A 19140-nucleotide genomic window follows, 5' to 3' on the forward strand; every position below is an offset into this window, starting at 1 on the left:
CAAACCCACCACCACCTGTCTTCTCACCACATCCTTCGCTCTCTAAGAAGACACACAAATCTCTCTTGCACTCACCTACACTTGGAGCTTCATTAGCTTCCAGGGTTAACTTATTCTATTAGCTTATTAAAGTGAAAAAATTCCTGCTCACTCCTAGGCCAGGATTTTATATGGCCCCCTGAGGCAGGATTGGAGTTGGAGGGGGGGGGGGGGGGGTGCAGTGGGGTGGGGCATGAAGTATCGCGACAGGTGGTGGGGTTAACTGGGGGAGGAGGGCCCATCACCTCCCCGTTGCCAAGCAATCTTCCCGGGGACGGGATTGGCCGACGTGACCCTCCTGCCCAGAGGTCAAATTGAGACCCTTAAATAATCTATTAAAGGCAATTAAGGGGCTCTTTCCACTGCCATTGGGATTTTACCAGCAGCGAAGGACTCTGCCACATGGGGAGGATCCCTTGTAACACAAGGCGCCCTCCCTATGGGCTTGGGGGGGGGGGGGTGGTAGGGGCCTCATCTGTGAGAAATCTGTGTTCCATGGAGGACCCCCACCAGGAACCAGTTTAGCCCCCTGGGTCCCCTCTCCCTCTGAACTGCACAACTAAGCCCCGCCCCCCCCATCTCCCCTCGCCGGGGTCTTCCAGACTGGCCCGGCCACCCTGACTCACTTACCTGAGGTCCAGTGTTCCAGCACTGGGCCTTGGTCCAAGGCCTCTGCAGTACCAGCAGTGGCCACCGCTCCTGGTGGCATTGCCGGTACTGCTGAGCTTCCAGCCCTGTGATTGGCCAGCAGCTCTTGCAGGCAGGACACTTAGCCTTGAAAAGTCCGGGGAGGCATGAAAAGGCAGAGGTGGGCTTTCCCCCGCCTTTTCAGCCTGGCACTGGGAGCCTTGCCTCCAACACAAAATCCAGTCCCTAGTTTCAACACAGTTCGCAATAGTGTTTCTCAGGATGGCACTTCTTTGAGGATTATCAAATATCAGATTAGAACGAGATGAGAAGGTTTCTTTTTAATGCAGCGAGTTGTTATGATCTGGAATGCACTGCCTGAAAGGGCAGTGGAAGCAGATTCAATAGCAATTTTCAAAACAGAATTGGATAAATACTTGAAAAGGATATATTTGCAGGGCTTTGTGGAAGCAGCAGGAGAGTGGAACTAATTTGCTATCTCTTTTCAGAGTAGGACAGGCACGATGGGTTGAATGGCCTTCTTCTGTGCTGCATGTGTAATGGGCGGGATGTGTGACCAGCCGATGTGCAAGATGGGCGGGGTGAATGACCGGCGAGGCGAATGACAGGCTGCCAATCCACTACTGTCCCTGCTACAGTTGAAAATTCCCTCCTGCTCTCTACCTATAGTTCCCCCTGGAACTCTGTCGGTCTCACGAGGGGGTCACACCTGTCTCTCTCCTTACAAGATCTGACTGATCAGCTGTCATTCTTAGTGATCCCTGTTTCAATTTTCAATACAGCAGCACTACTTAATCATATTGAGTCATGCTATAGTCATGGAGCGGCGGATTGGCTGAAACACTTACTGTTGTACCAGCTCACTCCTTGTGTGCCTACTTTGTGGAACGCAGCATGTGACAGATAACTGAGCATTATTACTCGCTTTATTATGAGAAAACTGTAATGCTGCTAGTGTGAGAAACATTGACACAGTGCTGAGATGTTTAAGCAGGAGGCAGTCTACCAGCTTCCTGTAAATACTACATTAAGCCAATGTAATCTAAAAGCATGGCACAGAAGATTAAGCATGGTCTCCAGACTCCATAAATACACACTTTTACCACTAACCCTTTGAGGACCACAGTAGAAACTAAAGAAAATAACCCAGGTTAACTTTTCTTTACCAGAGGTGTATCAATTGCCAGTATTTGGCAGTGCGCAGAATCTGAGGAACTACAAGAGAAGGAAAAGCGAGAAGTACTCGAGCAGCATCTGTGGAGAGACAGAAGTCAGTCAAGTTAACGTTTTAGGTTTTAAGGCCCTCCCTCAGGACTAGAATGTCTTCCAATCATTATTCATCGGGAATATCTTCCAGTCATTTCATCATGAATATCTTCCAGTTCAACTCATCAGGAATATTTTCCACATATTCATCGAAAATATCTTTCAGTTCTATTCATGTGGAATATCTTCCAATCCTATTCATCAGGAATATCTTCCAGCCTGATTCACACGCAATATCTTCCGGTCCTGAGGAAGGGTCTTAAAACCACAAAGGTTGACTGGCCGGCTGGCTTCTTTATTTCCGCTGGGGTTGCCGGACTGCCCCCCACAACACCAACATCCCATCCCTGAACTGTGCAGTAAGCAGTTGGCCCTCAGTCCCAAAATGTGTGAAAGGAGGTGGAAGGATTATGCTGCAGAAAATATTTCAGGAAATAGGGGAATGCAGTATTCCAGCAACATTTTGCTCATTTCCCACCTCCTACCTTTGTTTTGAACAGCTCTTATGACAGTAAGGACAATGAGAGTTTACTTATTAATACCTGATAGTATCTAATGCTTTAGTTATCAGTTGTGGCTCAGAGGTAGCACTCTCACCTGAGTCAGAAAGGTGTGGGTTCAAGTTCCACTCCAGAGATTTGAGCACATAACCAGGCTGATACGCCTGCTGCAGTACTAAGGATGTGTTGCACTGCCAGAGGTGCTGTCTTTCAGATGAAACATTAAGCCCAGGCACTGTTTACCCTCTCCTGCAAATTGTAAAGTATTCCATGACATTATTTGAGGAAGACTGGGGGAGTTCTCTCTGGTGTTCTGGTAAACATTTATCCCCCAACCTACATTACTAACGTATGGGGAGGTGGTGGCCTAGTGGTATTGTCACTGGACTAGTAACTCAGAGACCCAGGGTACTGCTCTGGGGATATGGGTTCAAATCCCGCCACAGCAGAAGGTAGAATTTGAATTCAAGTAATAAATCTGGAATTAAAAAGCTGGTCTAATGATGGCCATGAAACCATTGTCGATTGTTGTAAAAACCCATCTGGTTCATCAATATCCTTTAGGGAAGGAAATCTGCTGTCCTTACCTGGTCTGGCCTACCTGTGACTCCAGACCCACAGCAATGTGGTTGACTCTTACATGCCCTCTGAAATGGCCTAGCAAGCCACTCAGTTAGGGCAATTAGGGATGGGCAATAAATGCTGGCCTGGCCAGCGACGCCCACATCCCATGAATGAATGAATTAAAAAAAACTAATAGATTATCTGGTCATTACCTTATTGCTCTTTCAGGGCCCTTGCTGTCTGCAAACAGGCTACATTACAACAGTGACTACACTTCAAAACTGCCTCATTGGCAGTAAAGTGCTTTGAAATGTCCTGAGATACTATATAAATGCAAGTTCTTTCTTTAGTGCTTTTAATTCTTATTTATGTAATAGATGCCGCCTTCTTCTTCTTTGGCCTCCTTGTCTCGAGAGACAATGGGTAAGCGCCTAGAAGTGGTCAGTGGTTTGTGAAGCGGTGTCTGGAGTGGCTATAAAGGCCAATTCGAGAGTGAAAGACTCTTCCACAGGCACTGCAGATAAAATTGGTTGTCGGGGCTGTTACACAGTTGGCTCTCTCCTTGCGCCTCTGTCTTTTTTCCTGCCAACTGCTAAGTCTCTTCGACTCGCCACAATTTAGCCCCACTATTATGGCTGTCCGCCAGCTCTGGCGATCACTAGCAACTGACTCCCACGACTTGTGATCAATGTCACAGGACTTCATGTCACGTTTGCAGACGTCTTTAAAGCGGAGACATGGACAGCCGGTGGGTCTGATACCAGTGACGAGCTCGCTGTACAATGTGTCCTTGGGGATCCTGCCATCTTCCATGCAGCTCACATGGCCAAGCCATCTCAAGCGCCGCTGACTCAGTAGGGTGTATGTGCTGGGGATGTTGGCCGCCTCGAGGACTTCTGTGTTGGAGATACGGTCCTGCCACCTGATGCCAAGGATTCTGCGGAGGCAGCGAAGATGGAATGAATTGAGACGTCGCACTTGGCTGACATACCTTGTCCAGGCCTCGCTGCCATAGAGCAAGGTACTGAGGACACAGACTTGATGTACTCGGACTTTTGTGTTCCGCGTCAGTGCGCCATTTTCCCACACTCTCTTGGCCAGTCTGGACATAGCAGCAGACGCCTTTCCCATGCGCTTGTTGATTTCTGCATTGGGAAACAGGTTACTGGTGATAGTTGAGCTGAGGTAGGTGAACTCTTGAACCACTTCCAGAGCGTGGTTGCCGATATTGATGGAGCATTTCTGACGTCCTGTCCCATGATGTTCGTTTTCTTGAGGTTGATGGTTCGGCCAAATTCGTTGCAGGCAGCCACAATCCTGTCGATGAGTCTTTGCAGACACTCTTCTGTGTGCGATGTTAATGCAGCATCGTCAGCAAAGAGGAGTTCCATGATGAGGACTTTCCGTACTTTGGTCTTCACTCTTAGACGGACAAGGTTGAACAACCTGCCCCCTGATCTTGTGTGGAGGAAAATTCCTTCTTCTGAAGACTTGAACACATGTGAGAGCAGCAGGGAGAAGAAGATCCCAAACAGTGTAGGTGCGAGAACACAGCCCTGTTTCACGCCACTCAGGATAGGAAAGGGGTCTGATGAGGCACCGCTATGCTGAATTGTGCCTTTCATATTGTCATGGAATGAGGTGATGATACTTATTAGCTTTGGTGGACATCCGATCTTTTCTAGTAGTCTGTAGAGACCAGGTCTGCTGACGAGGTCAAAGGCTTTTGTGAGATCTATGAAAGCAATATAAAGGGGCATCTGTTGTTCGCGGCATTTCTCCTGTAGCTGGCGAAGGGAGAACAGCATGTCAATGGTGGATCTCTCTGCTCGAAAGCCGCACTGTGCCTCAGGGTAGACATGCTCAGCCAGCTTCTGGAGCCTGTTTAAAATGACTCGAGCGAAGACTTTCCCCACTATGCTGAGCAAGGAGATTCCACGGTAGTTGTTGCAGTCACCGCATATAACTATGTACCTATAGATTTTTGCAAATGTCTTGGCTGTCCATATAAAATATCTCCATGAGCAATTTTTTTTTAGATTTAGAGATGCAGCACTGAAACAGGCCCTTCAGCCCACCGAGTCTGTGCCGACCATTAACCACCCATTTATACTAATCGTACACTAATCCCATATTCCTACCACATCCTCACCTGTCCTATATTCCCCTACCACCTACCTATACTAGTGACAATTTATAATGGCCAATTTATCTATCAACCTGCAAGTCTTTTGGCTGTGGGAGGAAACCGGAGCACCCGGAGGAAACCCACGCAGACACAGGGAGAACTTGCAAACTCCACACAGGTAGTACCCAGAATTGAACCCGGGTCGCTGGAGCTGTGAGGCTGCGGTGCTAACCACTGTGCCACTGTGCCACCCACAGTGCTGGCAAGATATTCGTGGAGTGATGAATTTACCAAAATCAAGAGCTGACGCATAACTTATATTATCATGGCATACTCCATCTGTACAGTACACACATATTTAACATATTTTGATAGATATGCAGGAACCAAGATCTCTTGCTTACCAACCTCTCTGGCATGATATAGCACAGGAGTATGTTGGATAACACTATTTGATGGTAAACAATCACCACATGGTTCCAGGCCTGCACCAGTGGGTGAATTACCATAAGACAGTGGTGGAGGCGGGGTCATTGAATATTTTTAAGGCTGCGTTTGCTGAAAATGCAACCACTAGGTGGCGCAGCACTTGCACATGCGTAAATGCAGCCTCATCCACTGAAACGTCACTGTCTGCAACATTTTAGTCAGCTGCCAGGATTAAAGATGGCATTGCTCAATTTAGCACAAAACAATTAAATTCAATCACTGCAATCCTACTCCACCCCCAACAATATCCCATTTCCCTTCGCCAGCGCAGCCACCCGTGCCCATCTGCTTGCTGCTCCCTCCTGGCCTCGCTGCTGCTTTCCCTCAGCTATGCGCCCCATCAACGGCTCACTCTGCTCACTGCTTCAAATCCCAAGCCCATCATCCAGTCGCTTCCGCTTCAAATTTCTACCCCCACCCCTACCACCCGCCCCCCCAACCCGGCCCCCTCTCATCAGCTACTCACTCCAAGCCTCGCTCTTCCCCCACCCACGGCTTCTCCCCCTCCCATTGCTCTCTCCCGCATCTCCCTCCCCGCTTCTCCCTCCACCCCCACCCCCGCTCCTGCTTCCCATGGGGGAAGCGGGGGAGAGAGAGAGAGAGAGAGTGGCAAGATAAGGATAGACAGGGTAGGGAAAGACGACTGTGAGCAAGAGACTGGGGGAGGGAGTGGGGGAGGGAGTGGGGGAAGCAGAGGGAGCAGGGGTGAGTGGGGAGAAAAGAAGCGAGGGGAAGAAGCAGCGAGGGGAAGAACGGTTTGAAGTGGGGAAAGTGTGGCTGAGGGAAGGCAGCAGCTAGGCCGTGAGCGAGCGTCGAGCAGATGGGCGCGGGAGGCACAGCTGGGGAAGAGGGTGACGTTCCAATGCGCGATGACTTTTTACACACTTGTGCAAATTAGTCCCGACAAGAACGTTGGCTGCGCATGTGCAGCACCTTACTGACAGCAAGAGACCATTCTGCGCATGTGCACAACTGGGAGCTCTCAGATGACGTCGGGTGCCAGATGCGTTCTCAGGAGTCACTTTGTATTTTTAAGGCGGTGGTAGATAGATTCTTGTTAGGTCAGGGAATCAAAGGTTATCGGGGGTAGATAGGAGTGTGGAATTCGAGACACAAGCAAATCAGTCATGATCTTATTAAATGACGGAGCAGGCTAGAGGGGCCGAATGGCCTACTTCTGCTCCTAATTCTTATGTTCATATATTCATAACTGCTTCTATGTTTTAGTTGTGAAATGGAATTCAATAAATCTGTTAATTAGCACCAGGAAAATAATGTCAGTTTATCATAGAAATACAACTGACCCACTATTGTCCTGTAGGTACATCTACCTGTCCTTGGCCTCCATGCAACCCTATCTGATACCTTTCTTTGGCCTCCTTATCTCAAGAGACAATGGGTAAGCGCCTGGAGGTGGTCAGTGATGTGTGGAGCAGCGCCTGAAGTGGCTATAAAGGCCAATTCTAGAGTGACAGGCCCTTCCACAGGTGCTGCAGAAAAAATTTGATTGTCGGGGCTGTTACACAGTTGGCTCTTCCCTTGCGCCTCTGTCTTTTTTCCTGCCAACTGCTAAGTCTCTTCGACTCGCCATACTTTAGCCCCGCCTTTATGGCTGTCCGCCAGATACATGGTATCTGATACCATGTGCTTGACTATTAATGCACTCAGCACAACTAGAGATGGACAATAAATGGCCTTGCCAGAGCTGCCCACATCCCAAGGACAAATAATATAAAAAAGGATCAACACATATACAATGACAGAGGGTGTAATCAAATAAAAATGGATGCTGAAGCAAAGAAAGAAAAATTAGGAGGGGCAACTAAAAGTTTGGGAAAAGAGATGATTTGTAAGAATAGTCTTTGCAGAGGTGAAGGGATTTAGGGAGGGAATTCAAGAACAAGGAACCCAGTCGGCTGAAGGCCAATGGTGGGAAGGGTTGCAAGAAGCCAGAGTGCTGGGTTATAGGACCGGATGAGGTTGCAGAGATAGGGATGGGAAAGGTCATGATGAGATTTCTGAAGTATCTGCATCTTATATGAGTTTATTACCATCTTTAGAAATGTGTATAATCTGTGTAGGCTGCATTAGCCTGAAAAACATCAGGCACTACACTTCAAAGTAACTAAATTTACTTGAAGTTTGAAATGCAGAGAGATGTGATAAGGCACTATATTAAATGTAAGTCATTCTTTCTCCTCAGCCTGGACTTCTGTTTCGGTATTCATCGGTATTTAAAGTGATTCAGAATCCAAGCTCTGAATCAATTTGAACATTCCTTTTATTGGCCTTCTCACTCATTTAATCCATTTGACTTGATGGGTCAGCAGCTGTTCAGTGACAGAGTACCACACATCATACAAAATAACCAATGCTGAAGGGATATCAATGAGAAGGGAGGGAGTCCTTTATTTATTTCTCCCCTGTATGTTTTGGCCCCAGCTTAATGCAAGATTGCAACCCACTCCTGCAGCTCATTTCTGGCCATCTATTATTCCATATTTCTACCTCACCGCAGAGCCATAACGAAATAAAATGATCCACCATTTTGCATGCGACATGCAGACATACGGTTACACAATGCCTTTTAACAAACGGGTAAGTCAGTTCCATTTGCATCGTTTTACATAACTTCTGCGGTCCTGTATTGTAGGGCACCAGCCTTTTCCAACTCATGGAAATAGGTCATTTGCATATGACATTTCTATCAATGTAACACCAATGGAGTCAGTAAGCCACAGGACTGTAATAACATGCTGATACTATGACAAATACGGCAGCATGCAGTAAACACTGCCACGAAGCTGAGTAGAGGTGACACAGAATTATTATTGGCACTTTTTGGTGACAGCTGTACTTAACACACAGAGATAAAAACCTGTCAACAAATTGAGAAAAGTTGTGCTATTTCCTCCTTAATCCTGCATGATTGAAGAGTAGAGTCAATGAGTAGAGAAATCAAATGCTCAGCTTTGTTTCAAAGATTACACGGTAATTGTAGATTACATGATGAGGACTACCATTCGATCCAGTTTAGTTCAGATCGTAAAATCTCCCCAATTGTTTCTTAAATGATTTGACTGCTTTTGCTTCCAGTAGCCGACCTGAGTCCACTCCATGTGTTCAACAATATCATTTTTGAAGTTTCAACAGGTACTGTCTGAGGGGCGGAGGGTAGAGGCTTTTGAGGGGAATTGGATGTATACTTGGGGATGGGATATGGTTGCAGGGCTGTGGGAAAGGAGTGCAGGGGGTGGGGTGAGACTAGTTGGATTGCTCTTTCAAGACATGATGGGCCAAATGGTCTCCTTCTCTGCTGTATAATTCTAAAATATCATTTAAACTATTTCCAAAATGGTGTCATTGACTGAAAGACTACATTGGAATCATACTCCATGCAAGATTCACCATTTGTGATCCTTTGTAGGAACATAGGACTTAGGATCAGGAGTAGTACTCCAGATGTGGTCTCACCAAGGTCCTGTACAGCTGCAGTAAAACTTCCCTACTTTTAGACTCAATTCCCCTTGAAATAAATGCCAATATTCAATTTGCATTTGCTCTACCTACATACTAACTTTTTGTGATTCATGCACCAGGATACATAGATCCCTCTGTGCCACTGAGTTCTGCTTTTCTATTCTCCTTGCCAAAGTGGACAAGTTCACATTTTCCCACATTATACTCCATCTATCAAATTTCTGTCCACTCACTTAACCTATCTATAATCCCTTTGTAGACTCTTTACCTCCTCTTGACAACTTACTTTCCTTCCTTTGGGCAGCATAGTGACACAGTGGTTAGTACCACAGCCTCACATCTCCAGTAACCCGGGTTCAATTCTGAGTACTGCCTGTGCGGAGTTTGCAAGTTCTCCCTGTGACTGTGTGGGTTTCTGCCGGGTGCTCTGGTTTCCTCCCACAGCCAAAGACTTGCAAGTTGTTAGGTAAATTGGCCATTGTAAATTGCCCCTAGTGTAGGTAGGTGGTAGGAGAATTGAGGGAAGGTGGGGATGTGGTAGGGAATATGGGATTAATGTAGGATTAGTATGAATGGGTGTTGATGGTTGGCACAGACTCGGTGGGCTGAAGGGCCTGTTTCAGTGCTGTAACACTCTATGACTCTTTCTTGGTGTCATTGGCAAATTTAGCTCCCATGCATTTGGTCCCTTCATCCAAACCATTGATATAGATTGTAAATAGCTGAGACCCCAGCACTGATCCCTGTGGCACTCCACCAGTTACAGCTTGCCAACCTGAAAATGACTCATTTATCCTTACTCTCTGCTTCCTGTTAGCTAACCAGTCCGCTATCCATGCTAATATGTTACCCCCTACACCGTGTGCTCTTATCTTGTGTAGTAACCCTTTGATGTGGCCCCATATCAAATGCCTTTTGGAAATCCAAGTACACCACATCTACAGGCTCCCCTTTATTCACCTTGTTTGTTGCTTCCTCAAAGAGCTCTAATAAATTAAACACTATGTCCCTTTTAGCTAAGGAGAAGGAAATCACATTTTAGCTTTATTAATATGTTATTGCTGTTTAATAAAGGCTATTCTTAAACCACCTTCAAATTAAACATTTAAGGCCACATCAGTGTACCAATTTAGAAACTATCTTAAATGAAAGCAATATTACAAGGAACTGATATACAAGTATTCATTTCTTTGAGCATCTGTGGAATTTATACTTCAGGGGCGAGGTTCACAATCTGTTTCAGCAACTCTACTGATACCAGCATTTTAAGGAGCAGCTTTCTATCGAGCTCTACTGCACATTATTAATGGAGTGCATTATGGATGTTAATCAGCAAGACACGCCAGCTGAACAGAGAAATGAAAATATTAGAGAAAACGACTTTATTAGAGGAGTGCAGCAAAGCATGCAGGACAAATAAATGTGGCACAATAGGAGAGAGCCTTGTTCAAAATCCATCTCCCAATTCTCTGGTTTTTTTCATTGAAAAGGACACTGCATTTACTTTGAGAGTATCTGAGCTGCATTATACTGAGAAACACTTCCAAGTGGGACTAGGCACTGACTGGAAATGAACACTGAGGTGGGACGAGGTGGAGTGGAAGGTATGGGGGAGGTGATCAGATCTCTGGCATTCAAATAGGGGGACTGTGAGCCCCTAAATATTCCAAGGGTTAATCTTCAGTGGGTGTCACGATGGTACAGCCTCTGCTTCATCTTCATGAAGAAGCAGGTCAGTGCTGTCTTGTAGCTTTTCTTTTTTCTTACCAATTTTCCTCCCCACTCCATTCCTGACAGGATTGTCTCCATGCTGGAGTCCAAGTCCAGTGGCATTGTGTCCTTCAGCACCTCACCCAAGTAGGCATTATCTACCTGCAAGCTTGGTCAATGAGTGTTGGGCAGGCTATTTGGCCTCACCAGATGCCAACACATGTACACTTCCATTGTCCCAATGTTAACCATAGCAGCGTTGCCTTTGGCTCAGCTGACTCAGCACAGTTTGAGGGAAACCAATCGATTGAAGCTTAAGCCAAAATTCAAAAGAATCCTAAACACTCCTTCCCATAAATGACTCCAAGTATAACTGGTAACTTTACCAACTCAAATTAATCATGTGGGTCAGGAAGAATGAAATGAGGCCCTTTTTGGAATTTGGCTCATGGATAAAAAATCGTGGTGTTATTAGTTAGTTGGATGCTTGTCAGACTATGTAAGTTCAGGTCACAGATTTCTGGAACAGAGGTAGAAAATGATTTCCCCTTACTCAATTGCTTGGACATGCTTCGACACAGCTTCTGAGCTTTCGCTGATAACAAGAGGAGGTATCCAGTTACTGCAGAGATGTTTCTGTTCCTCACATTTCAGGCAGAGAACTTCTTGCCAAGATAAACCAGAGCAAAACAAGAAAGCATCCGTGCAAACGACACCCTATGTGTGAGCACAGCAAGTGGATCTGAGCTTCCAGATTTCTGTCTACTTTTTAAAAGGGAGTTAATGCTCTAAATTGGGGAAGTCTTTTCCCCTCAATTAAACTTTTTGGATGTAGTTATTAAGATAAGGCACACAAAGCACTGTATTTCATACATGAATGATCTCACATATGTTCAAAATAGGCTGGGCACATGCCATCCAAAATACACAAAATGCATTCTCAACTGTATTGCATCTAATTATATTTTGCCAACAGAATGGGTTCCAACAAGTCTTTGGTGGTGTTAGCAGTGTTCATGCTCTGCTCATTGATGTTAGTTCTATTTCAACACTTCTGAATGTAAAAAGAAATAGCATTTTTAAATGGGATTGAAAGCCTGTCCATATAATGCAACTTAACTGACAAAGGGAGAGAGATGTTCAATATGACTACAAGTGCCAGCCTACCTCATTTCCCAAATAATATTGTCCATGTTTGTACTATTCCAGAACATAGGATATGCTTCTTTAACACAAGCATCACTGGATTTATTCAAGGACTTAAATACACCAAAAGCACAGATACAACAACCTTGCCCAACATATACTTAGTGCTGTGAAACGAGAAACGCTTAAATCAGATCCTCTTTCAGACTTGTTAACACAAGTCAAACACCTGCTGCCAGCCTCACTAAATGTTATTTAATCTGAGTGTTGAAAAAATGGCTTTCAAAATATGAGCACCAAATATATGATTCACTGCAGATCACTTGGATTCACAGCAGGAATTTGTTTTTGGCATCAGGCAAAGCTTCACTTCAAGTTCTTGAAATGACAGTAAAAGCCCTACTGATTTCCTCAAAGCACATTGCACCCTACTCCATACATTCAATGGAAAATCCAGGATTTGAAGAAGTGCTGAAATCTGCCTGTGGCTTTGCGTTTAAAGCCTGTGTACTTTTAATCACCTCTGGGTGCGAGTCAATGGCCAAAGAGCATAAAGTTGTTTACATAGAGAATAAAGAATATGGGGGAGGATCATCAACAGACAGCCCTTGTAGTGAAGGGTTCAGCTGATGTCACAAACTGTGAGAGCAAAACTCAAATGGTCTTCACTGATAACAGCCTTCCAATCAGTCCTCACTGTTTATTATTTAGTATATGTCCCAGCAGTTTTATTCTGCCCAATTTTTCTGCCTTTTTCGAAAGTTAGTACAGTGAGAGCCAATGGTCATCAAAGCCCAACAATCATGATGCCATGGCAATGGGATCTTTGAAAAACAATGTGGGATCAACTGAAAATGAAATTTGCTTTAACCATGCTTTATTGTATTGTATTGTGTGGTGTGCACCTTTATGTGAAGAATTATGAATTTTCTTGTTTTCATGCATTAATGTTGCACTTCTTCATTGGCGGGGTGGAGAGAGAAGTGGGTATCAAGAAGAAAATAATCTTGCACAGTATAGCAGAACACAGTATTAATACTGAGGCGATTTCCAACAGCATAAACAGGAACACAATTTTAAGCAAATAAATACATAAATAAGAAACAAAGGAAATTTGTTGGCAGCTAACTCACCTGCATAGAAGCTTTTAATCTTTACTAGTTGACCAAGGAAGTCACCAACAAGTGTAGTCCTCAGGTGGAGTTAAAGGTCAGGGGACCAGGGAGTGCAGAGATAAATTGGTCCCCATTTTAAAGTTGTACATTCTGTTCTTATTTTTAATTTGTATTCTAACTTCCTATGTCCACATTTACAATAGCGGAGAATTGACAATAGCAAATCGGCCGAATTTTGTTTTCCCAAAATGAAAAGAAAATCAGGTGGGATGTAAAATGGACTGCCAATTCGCTGCCACCCATTTTGCACGATCCCTCAAAACCAACTTCCACCCCCAAATTTTTAATGTATTGTATTTAGGCTTATATAAATTGACAGCATTCCATTCCTGTATGGAGCATCGTTTAGTGATTGCTAACTTAGAAAAATCATTTTAGCTGCACTTGGTCCCATACCTCTTTGTGACCAATTACAAAGATTTGCGAGGCAAAAAAAAATCCATCGCTAAAATCTGCACCGCATTGCAAAATGCAACACTAAAACATTTCCACCGCGAGGCAAAACTAAAAGTAACTTGGCTTTTAAGTCTCTCATATATTAGACAATTATGCATAAAAATCTGATCTGTTTGATGTTCTTTCATTGTTCTAATAACTCACTACCAGCATTAGAGGCTGCATTGTATAAGCCGTTAATATTGAATAAACCCTCTCATCAACATTAGGCACTGGGCCAGCTTATATCCTCAGATAAGTCACTAAATTCTTTCCCTTAGTGCACGACTGCACTTTGTTCCTACACAGGCAATTGTAAAATGTCTGTTGACTTCTCCCAATCACAGAAATATTTGGTGTGCTGAACCAACATAGGGGAGACAATCAGCATGCATGCAAGTGTCAAAAGTAACACTAATAAGCCCAGTGATTGTGAGTTCAAACAACCACACTTCCATTAACTTGAATCAATGCAAATGCTCTTACCAGGTGTGACAGCAATGTTGCTTATAGACCGGTCTTCGCCCTGCTGATTGACAGCTTCACATGTGTATTCTCCAGCATGTGATGGCTTCACTTTCCTTATCAGAAGTTCAGATTCCTTCCTGTAAAAGCAGGCAAAATCAATTTCACTTTGGGAAAGATAAAAGGAAGAAAATAAAGCTGATGCACACCTGAAGAAGCAAATGGATGTCCCATTAGTAGGGAGTTTAATGGAAGTCCCCGTAGCAGGGAGGTAGATGGAAGTCCCCGTAGCAGGGAGGTAGATGGAAGTCCCCGTAGCAGGGAGGTAGATGGAAGTCCCCGTAGCAGGGAGGTAGATGGAAGTCCCCGTAGCAGGGAGGTAGATGGAAGTCCCCGTAGCAGGGAGGTAGATGGAAGTCCCCGTAGCAGGGAGGTAGATGGATGTCCCCGTAGCAGGGAGGTAGATGGATGTCCCCGTAGCAGGGAGGTAGATGGATGTCCCCGTAGCAGGGAGGTAGATGGATGTCCCCGTAGCAGGGAGGTAGATGGATGTCCCCGTAGCAGGGAGGTAGATGGATGTCCCCGTAGCAGGGAGGTAGATGGATGTCCCCGTAGCAGGGAGGTAGATGGATGTCCCCGTAGCAGGGAGGTAGATGGATGTCCCCGTAGCAGGGAGGTAGATGGATGTCCCCGTAGCAGGGAGGTGAGTGGATGTCCCCGTAGCAGGGAGGTGAGTGGATGTCCCCGTATAGGGAGGTGAGTGGATGTCCCCGTATAGGGAGGTGAGTGGATGTCCCTGTAGCAGGGAGGTAAATTGATGTCCCTGTAATAGGGAGGTAAATGGATGTCTCCGCAGTAGTGAGGTAAATGGATGTCCCTGTAGCAGGGAGGTAAATTCATGTCCCTGTAGCAGGGAGGTAAATGGATGTCTCCGCAGTAGTGAGGTAAATTGATGTCCCTGTAATAAGGAGGTAAATGGATGTCTCCGCAGTAGTGAGGTAAATGGATGTCCCTGTAGTAGGGAGGTGAGTGGATGTCAATGCACTAGAGAAGTGAGGATGTCAATACACTAGAGAGGTAAATGGATGCCCCTGCAGTAGAGAGGTGAATGGATGTGACTGCAGTAGTTACAGGAATATTTTGTTCTGTAGTTTCAACAACGATAAAATTGATAAATGCCGGTGAGCCAAAATATCCACCAGGATAGAAATGCTAAACTACAGTAGGCCTCTTCAAAAACTGCTAATTACTTAAACAATATTACAGAAAATTAAGTTTTAGATGTTAGAAATCTAGTTCAGTTTAATTCCAGGAATATTTGAGTGTAGCAGGATTGCATTTGTGTAGAGATCCTGCAGTTTTCACTGATACTTGAGCCTTGCAACCTAGATGCCCTTTACAAAAGGAGTCTCACCAAGACACATGTCACACACCAAGCTGGACTCTGGTTAATCAGAAGTACCAGAAGGTTTACTAAGGATGTTCTTCTGAGCTTGTGCTTCAGAACTTTGTTGAGTAAAGAGAAGAGAGAGTTAATTCCCCATCAAACTGAGCAATGCTTGCTTGATGATGACCTTGTGCCAAAGATAGAGAAATACTGCATTCCCCAGCTCGGACATCCTTCACTTCTGCACTCTCTCTAAAATTGGCAAAGGCAGACTCACTAATGTTTTTTGAAAAAGAACTCTGTGACAGCCTAATTTTTATAAAGTGGTTTGATGGCAAGGGTTTCAGCCCATGTCTGTCTAGATTTAAACATTCTAGCGTGTTTAAGCTTACCCTGCTCTCTAATTTGCCATCTCCCTCTGGGGGGAAAAGAGCAAAAGCTCATAATACTGGCAGCCACAGCCATCTTCTGTCCCTCCACCAACAACCTAGCAGAGAGGAAGAATGCGCTGCACATGCACATATTGTGTGAACCTGTGTGCATGAAAAATTAAAATACAAAAATACAAGCTAATTGCAGAAGCAAAACCACATCCCAGAGCTCAGTCGCAGAGCATGCTGTGCACCAACTCAGTGATGAAGAAAGACAGTCTTTAACCTCACTGTGAGACACATTAAGGGCCACATGCAACATGAAATATTAATAAAATTCTTTTTGTGAATCATTTATAAATTCATGTGTGCTTGGGTATTTTCAGGCAACAAAATGGATGTCTCGAGAAAAATAAATTCTTTAAGCTTTCGGGAAATGGAAAGGGAGTGGACAGGGTATATCGCTGATATTACGTTTCTGCCACTTAAGGTTAACACAAAGCTATGAGTGAAATTCACAATGTTTCCAAAGCTTCTTGCAAGGGCTTTGCACATGCTGTTTTTCACCAGGTGTTGGAAGCCTTTGAGTTCCGTATTTCAATTTGATCTCTGGTGATGTTACAGTAGGATGCCTATCTGATGGCCAGCACATTACCTGTCAAAACACAGCATCAGTGGACCGCTGGATACAATATTTCTCACCATGGCACTCACACCGTAATCCACAGAAGTCCTCAGACACCTTTCAACAAACCCAACAGGGTGGCCACTTATAAAGACGAATAATAGTCTGTGTGAACGTGAAACTGTTGATTTAGTCAACCACTAGACATCTCTCCCAATTTTCACGTCCATGGAGAGAGACGCGTGTGTGCAGTTTGTGTGAAGATAGAAGTGCAACTTCCTGTGGCAACAAATTACTGTCACACTCCAATTCAACTGAATGGGAATGGGGTAGTGTATCTGATCTAAAACAATGATTCCCCTTAGATGGTGCAGAGCAAGACTGCAAGCTTGCCAGCCCGAGCAGAGACAAACTTTTACGTGGCAAAGATAAAAAGGCAAAGTAATTTAGGTTAGCAGCACCTTGCATGTATCACTGTTCTGCACTGTGTGGCTGAAAGAGAGGAGCTACAATATTGCAGCACACTTGGGGTCCGATATAATGTATGTTTTGAGTGTGGTATCATTTAAAATGATCAAAAGTAAGAGAATGCCACCTATGAATCAACAAGTTATGGGATCGAGTCCCACTCCAGGCTTGAGCACATAATCTAGCCTCGACACTCCAGTGCTGTCTTTTAGATGAGACATTAAGCCGCGGTCCAGTCTGCCTCCTCGTAAAAGATGCCATGGTACCATTCGAAGAAGAGCGGGGGAGTTCTCCCAGGTTGCCTCGCCAATAATTATCTCTCAACGAACATCATTAAAAAAAACTATCGCGTCATAATCACCTTGCTGTGCCCAAATTGGCTGCCATATTTCCTACATCAAAATAGTGGCTACACTTCAAAAATTATCTCACATTGGCTGTAAATCACTTTGGGAAGTCCTGACATCATGAAAAGCATTATATAGATACAAGTCTCTTATTGAGAGGGAGGAGGTACTAAAAAGGCTGGCTATGCTTAGGGTAGATAAGTCACCTGGTCCGGATGGCTTGTATCCAAGGTTGCTAATGAAAGTGGGGGTAGAGACAGCAGAAGGGCTTGCCATAATCTTCCAATCTTCCCTAGATATGGGGGAGGTGCCAGAGGATTGGAAAGTGGCGAATGTGACACCCTTATTCAAGAAGGGGGGTAAGGAAAGTCCTAGCAACTACAGGCCAGTTAGTTTATTAGTGGGGTGGGCAAAATTTTAAAAACAATAATCAAGGGAAAAAAAATCAACAGGCACTTGGAGAAGTTTGAGTTAATTAAGGATAGCCAGCATGGATTTGTAAAAGGCAGATCATGCTTCAGTAATCTAATTGAATTTTCTGATGAAGGGAATGCGGTGAATGTTGTCTGTATGAATTTTCAGAATGCATCTGATAAAGTATCACATAAAAAGCTGGTGAATAAAATTGAGACTCATGGAATAGGAGGGTCAGTGTCAGCTTGGATTAAAAAGTGGCTTAAGGACAGAAAACAGCGAGTCGTGATAAATGGTTGTTTGTCAGGACTGGAGGATGGTAGACAGTGGTGTTCCCCAGGGGTCAGTGCTGGGACCATTGCCTTTTTTTGCTAGATATAAATGTCTTGGATCTTGGAATACAGAGAATTAAAAATTTGCCAATGATACCAAACTTGGAGGAGTGGCAAACAGTGAGGAGGACATAAACTGCCTACAACAGGACATAGATAAGCTAGTTGAATGGACTGACAAGTGGCAGATGGAATTTAATGCAGACAAGTGTGAGATGATGCATTTTGGCAGAAGGAATAGGGTGAGGCAATATGGACTTAATGGCACAGTTCTAAAGAGCATGCAGGATCAGAAGGACCTGGGGGCTCATGTGCATCAATCTTTGAAGACAGCAGAACATATTGAGAGAATGGTTAGCAGAGCATATGGGATCTTGGGCTTCATAAATAGAGGCATAGAGTACAAAAGCAGGAAGTTATGCTGAAACTTTATAAAGCTTTGGTTAGGCCACACCTAGAGTATTGCATCCAGTTTTGGTCACCACACTTTAGGAAGGATGTGAGGGTCCTTGAGAGGATTCAGAGGAGATCTACCAGAATGGTTCCAGGGATGAGGGATTTGAGATATAAGGTTAGGTTGGAGAAGCTGAGGTTGTTCTCCTTGGAGCAAAGGAAATTTGAGGGGAGATTTGATAGAGGCGTAGGCTTAGATAAGTTAGACAAGAAAACAACTTCCAATTAACTTGTGGTACAAGGACTAGGGGACACAGATTAAAAGGTTTTGAGCAAGAGATGTGGGGGGATGTGAGGAAGAACTTTTTAACGCAGTGAGTGGTAATGACCTGGAACTCACTGCCCATGTGGATAGTGAAAGTGGGGACAATGAATGATTTCAAAAGGAAATTGGATGGGGGCTTGAAGGAAATAAACTTGGAGGGCTATGGGGATTGAGCGGGATAATGGGACAGACTGGATTGCTCTGCGGAGAGCTGGAATGGACTTGATAGGCCAAATGGCCTCCTTCTATGCCATAAATGACTCTATGACTCTATATTTTAAGAGTCTAAAACCCTTTTGAAATCAACTGTAGTACAAATTATTAAATTCTTTTCACTTTATTTCACTGTCGGATTGAATTTTGGTTCAAAAATTAACCACAGACGCCTCTGTGTCTTCGCTGAGTTAGTAATCTCAGCCAAAGCAGTGATAGT

At 44.5% G+C, this 19140-nt stretch overlaps 1 protein-coding gene across 4 annotated transcripts in view; it reads right to left on the reverse strand.

Annotated features, from left to right (window-relative positions):
- The window catches only part of nrg1 (neuregulin 1), a 175645-nt gene that overhangs the window by 123718 nt on the left and 32787 nt on the right, over window positions 1–19140 (reverse strand). For all 4 annotated transcript variants that reach the window (XM_068045166.1, XM_068045163.1, XM_068045176.1 and 1 more), the window contains exon 3: window positions 14067–14185. In XM_068045166.1, coding sequence (XP_067901267.1) covers window positions 14067–14185 — 119 coding nt within the window. The remainder of the gene's footprint in view (window positions 1–14066; window positions 14186–19140) is intronic.

This window comes from Heterodontus francisci, chromosome 1, assembly GCF_036365525.1.
Source record: "Heterodontus francisci isolate sHetFra1 chromosome 1, sHetFra1.hap1, whole genome shotgun sequence".
Taxonomy (NCBI): domain Eukaryota; kingdom Metazoa; phylum Chordata; class Chondrichthyes; order Heterodontiformes; family Heterodontidae; genus Heterodontus; species Heterodontus francisci.